Below are 4,842 nucleotides of genomic sequence, written 5' to 3'. Positions count from 1 at the left end.
CCAAGGGAATAGTAATAAGGTAAGAAAAAGTAAAATATATGAGGGATCCTTATATATATATATATATAGTTTTTGTCGAGGCTAACGGAATTTTGTGACCCTTTAACCATAGTGTAGGTTCGCCTACCACGTGTAAGTAATGAAAGTTTCAAGAACCAAAATTGATACCAATATAGAATTCATAAATCTTGAGAAACAATCAAAATCAATACCGCAATAATATTCCTTTTAATATCAATAATAATTCCAAAACTAATTTCAAAAAACAAATCTCTTAAAACCGACCCGATAACCAAATCCAAACCCCCGAGATAAATATCAGCCTCTACTTCGCTTTTATCCTCCTCTCTCCCGAAACCCTAGCCCCCAATTCAGAAAACCCTAATCTCTGTCGCTACCTCAAACCCTAATTTCCATGGCGAAGAAGCGAAAAACCAGAGCTTCCGAAGCCGCCGCACAACCAGTAGAAGAAGAACAGCAAAATATTAAACAAGAATCAGCAGATCTCGAACCCGAACAAGAACAAGAACAAGAAGAGTACCAAAACGACGCCGTAGAAGAAGAAGAAGCAGTTCAAGAGGGCGAAGAAGAACCAGATCCCGAAGAAGAAGATGATAACGACGACGGTGATGATAATGAAGAAGAAGAGGAAGAAAATCCAGGATCTGGAAACAACGCCGTAAATGAAGTTAACGGAGGCGGTAGTGAGGTGAAGAAGGAAGGAGGAGGCGACGAAGAAGAGGATTTAGAAGATGAGCCACTCGAGAAGCTTCTAGAACCTTTCACGAAGGATCAACTTACAGCGCTTATAAAAGAAGCTTTAGTTACTTACCCTAATTTGAAGGATAATATTCAGAAATTGGCCGATAAGGATCCGGCGCACCGCAAAATCTTCGTGCACGGCTTGGGTTGGGACACTACAGCTGAAACCCTAACGAGCGTGTTCGGGAAGTACGGTGAGATTGAGGATTGTAAGGCTGTTACAGATAAGGTTAGTGGGAAGTCAAAAGGATATGGGTTTATTTTATTTAAGCATAGGAGTGGTGCTAGGAAAGCATTGAGAGAACCACAGAAGAAAATTGGTACTAGGATGACTTCTTGCCAGCTGGCTTCGGCTGGGCCGGTCCCCGCCCCGCCCCCTACAGCAGCGGCTGTCCCACCTGTTTCTGAGTATACTCAGAGGAAGATTTTTGTTAGCAATGTGGCAGCTGATCTTGATCCTCAAAAGCTGTTGGAGTTTTTCTCTAAGTTTGGTGAAGTTGAGGAGGGTCCACTTGGATTGGATAAGCAAACTGGGAAGCCCAAGGGGTTTTGTTTGTTTGTGTATAAGAGTGTCGAGAGTGCAAGAAAGGCGTTGGAGGAGCCACATAAGAGCTTTGAAGGGCATACACTTCATTGTCAGAAGGCCGTTGATGGGCCGAAGCACAATAAGAACTACTATCAGCAGCACCAGCAGCCGCAACAGCATTACCCTCAGCACCAGCAGCACCAGCAGTATTATCAGCATCCTGCAAAGAAGGGGAAATATTCAGGTAGTGAAGAATTTCACTATGTTTGTGTTGGTTTCTCTAATTTTTGAATACACTTGTATACAATGATTTGATTGGGGTTTGTCACTTTAAAATGTAATTGCAGAATTTATAGCATTGTAAAAAATTCATTACATGCATGTAACTTAAATCCTCTGCAGTAAAGTTGATTTAATTGTTTCCTTAAAAAACTCAGGTGGTAGTGGTAGTGGAGCAGCAGCATCAGCTGGGCATTTGATGGCGCCATCAGGGCCTGCACCTGTGGGATTCAATCCTGCTGTGGCTCCGGCTCTTGGGCAGGCTTTGACAGCCCTGTTAGCTACCCAAGGAGCTGGTTTGGGGATTGGGAATTTGCTTGGAGGTTTTAGTGGGCCAGTGAATCCTCAGGGTGTGCCCCCAGTGATGAACAATGCTGGAGGATATGGTGCCCAGGGTGCTGCTGGTGGCTATGTAGCTCAGCCGATGCAGTACCAAAACCCGCAGATGCAGGGCGGTGCAAGACCACAGGGTGGTGCTCCTTACCCAGGCTATGGAGGTCACTAGGAAAGCTTAAGGTGTGATCTCTCTCTCATGCTTTGCATGTTGGTGTCTAATGCTTTTAGAGTTAAATTTGCTAACAGGGCAATATTGTACTCCACGTGGAATTTCTTACCATGGACTTGAGTGGTTCCTGTGCTTATTTTCTTGTTTGCATTGCTTGCATCTATATTAACGGAGTGTAGCATGTACTAGTTTATATTTCTATATCATGCCCATTTTAAATGTAATGCATCTTCAGTGGTTTAAAAGGCTGGGGCACTACTTAGCAATTTGTGTAATGCATCATTGACTATAATCTTAACCACCTAGGCTTTTACTTAATTTGCAAAATACTTTCAAATCTGACAGTCTAGGTGGACTAGAAAATACATTTAAATCTGAGAATCTTGGTAACAATGTTCTCTTACTCCATGTAATCCTAGTCTCATTGTGTCTGTTGTGGAGGAAGTCTTTGATGTGTTATTATGCACGTTGTTGACTGAAACATAGTTTTTGTAATTTGTAACCTAAAACTTGTTGATTATTCAATAATATTGCAGCACTAAAGGAAAACCATGATAAGGTAGCCAGAAACTGCCCATACAAAAAATATCGAAGAATAGACATAGACTAGAAAGGTAACATCAATTTGCATAAGAAGGTTTATGGTGTTATCGTTTTCCATTTTGTTGTCTTGAACAGGTATCAGTAATGCGATGGTTGTACTTCCAAGTAGGTAAAATTTATTGATTTGTTTGTTGCTCATAGACATCTGGTTTGCTTGTTTATGTTACTGTATCTTGCTTGTTTGTTAAATTTCTGTCTTGCATAAAATCAATATCTTTTGACTTGTCTTTCACTTTTCTCAAGGTATTATTCTCACCTGCATTTCATGGGTTTTTCTGCTAAAAATATTTTTTTACTTAGTTTTTTATGTTTTACCTATTCATTGTGCAGATTCCTTGATAAAATGCATCAAACTTTTAGTTTTGGACTGGTGATTCTTCTGAAGTTCCGGGCACTCTCCAAATGAAGTCTTTTACTATGACAAAAGTTACCTTTTGATTAAAAGTCCATGATCTTCATTGTGTATTTTCTTTTTAGTCAAGTACTTCTATTCTGGTGAATGTTTTTAAACACTATGTAGTATTTTGCACTAAACTTTTCTATCTAAAAGGATTGAGAAGACGATAGGGTATCCTACCCATCTCTCACCAGTATTTGAGTATTTAGCAATGTCTTTCTAACCTTCAAACATCTTACTTTCTGAATGGTTTCTTCTACTGCTCCCCCCAGCATCATAGTGTCTCATAAGAAGCAACTTTTGCTTTTCCATCGGTTCAAAGAATTACATTATGAACACATCGAATAGTCAGCTAATTTGTTTTAAGGATTATCTTGTAGCAATTGCCGTTGCAGGTAAATGGTGATGTTCATGGCATTTCGCTGGAGGTGTCCTCTGCTTCCTCTATTTTTCAGTGTTTGAAGCCTGTTATGCTTATGGGTTAAGAATGAACTTTATAAATAGACTGAACCCTGATTTGGTCTCCTCGTCACAACCACTGAAATATTAATATGTAAAGATTTGATTTTCATGGTGGGGTTAAGTTTTATTTTCTTCCTGAAGAGTCTATTGGCTTATTTTAACCTGAAATGGTGGTTTGAGAAATGGAAAGGTTTCTGAAATATTCTGCTATAACTGGTTTATCAACAGCTTTACAAACCGCACTAATTGACTCTTCAAAGCCTTTTCTTGATTTTAAATATACACATCTTTTGGAGGAGGGGAGGGGTTTCCTCTCCGAGTTGATCATTTAACATTTTGTTGTACTTTATGAAGTAGAGGATTCTAACAGAAGGGTGTGATGCAAGAATGCCTTGTAGCTTTGATATTTTGCATCCAGGGGCTGAGCAGGATGGTCCTCCTGGCATTTGAAGATGGTTGTAGCTTTTAAAGATGGCTGGCGGGTCAGATCAGCAGAAAATGTCTCTTCTCCAGGACTTGGTGCTCTAGTGATGTTTATATAGAAAGATAGCAAAATGCATAGCAAATGATATTTCTGGCATGTGGTTAATAAATGGATCAACATTTCACTTGTGGTTTTTCATGAAGAGGGTTTTCCCCAATTCCAAACCCGCACCGCCTGCTCAGTTGAGCTGATTTCTCTTCTTTGCACTCTTACGCAATTGGGGCTAAAGATTCTTACCCCCGAGGCTACAAAAATTGACATGATAGAATCCTAGAAAGGTTGGATGAGCTTGGCTTTGCTTCTCTTGATCCCCAACGGCCTTTCATAGAGGTGGGTTAATAGCTCTAACCTGTTGTTTGTTGCTCTAGTTTTGAGTGTCTAGGTTTTAATCACTTAGCATTGCAATACCAGTAATACTGAAATTGGGTTGATGTGGTATCATGGGAGTTTAATTGTGTTGATATTGGTTGTTGCTTTACCTGATTGACTTCAGAAATCGAGCAAAAGGGAAGTAATTAAACATTGATGATTCCCTTGAGTAAGTTCATCAACCATGGACGTTTAGATGTTGATTATGTTCATGGAATGTTTCGTGGAACATGTTCTACTTTGGCAGACGGCAACTTCTAATCTTTCTCCGAGTATTTGATAGGGTGTGAGTGTACGTGAGGTAATATAATTATAGATTATACTCCCTCTTTTTTTTTATTTATGTGAACTTATTTTTTTTTGGTCCGTTTAAAAAAGAACGATCCATTTATAAATTTGAAATAATCTAGTTTAAATTTATAATTCTAACCTTAATTAGAAACTTTGACAATTAT

The 4,842-nt window shown here is 39.3% G+C and overlaps 1 protein-coding gene across 7 annotated transcripts; it reads left to right on the top strand.

Moving 5' to 3' along the window:
• The first annotated feature begins 308 nt into the window (after positions 1–308).
• Positions 309–4,616, top strand: LOC107830830 (UBP1-associated protein 2B-like). Of its 7 annotated transcripts, none has more exons than XM_016658491.2 (4): positions 309–1,532; positions 1,726–2,083; positions 2,751–2,780; positions 3,468–4,455. In XM_016658491.2, exons 1-2 carry the CDS (start codon positions 416–418, stop codon positions 2,070–2,072), a joined length of 1,464 nt encoding a protein of 487 aa, XP_016513977.1. In that variant the 5' UTR covers positions 309–415; the 3' UTR covers positions 2,073–2,083; positions 2,751–2,780; positions 3,468–4,455. The 7 variants fall into 7 exon arrangements, with proteins under 7 accessions (XP_016513977.1, XP_016513976.1, XP_016513975.1 ...); XM_016658490.2 differs by having other exon boundaries at positions 2,751–2,784; XM_016658489.2 differs by lacking the exon at positions 3,468–4,455 and adding an exon at positions 3,006–3,276.
• Positions 4,617–4,842: the final 226 nt, after the last annotated feature.

This window comes from Nicotiana tabacum, chromosome 22 (genome assembly GCF_000715075.1).
Source record: "Nicotiana tabacum cultivar K326 chromosome 22, ASM71507v2, whole genome shotgun sequence".
NCBI lineage: Eukaryota > Viridiplantae > Streptophyta > Magnoliopsida > Solanales > Solanaceae > Nicotiana > Nicotiana tabacum.
Note: the sequence above shows the minus strand (reverse complement) of the source record. Positions and strands in the feature narration are given on the sequence as shown.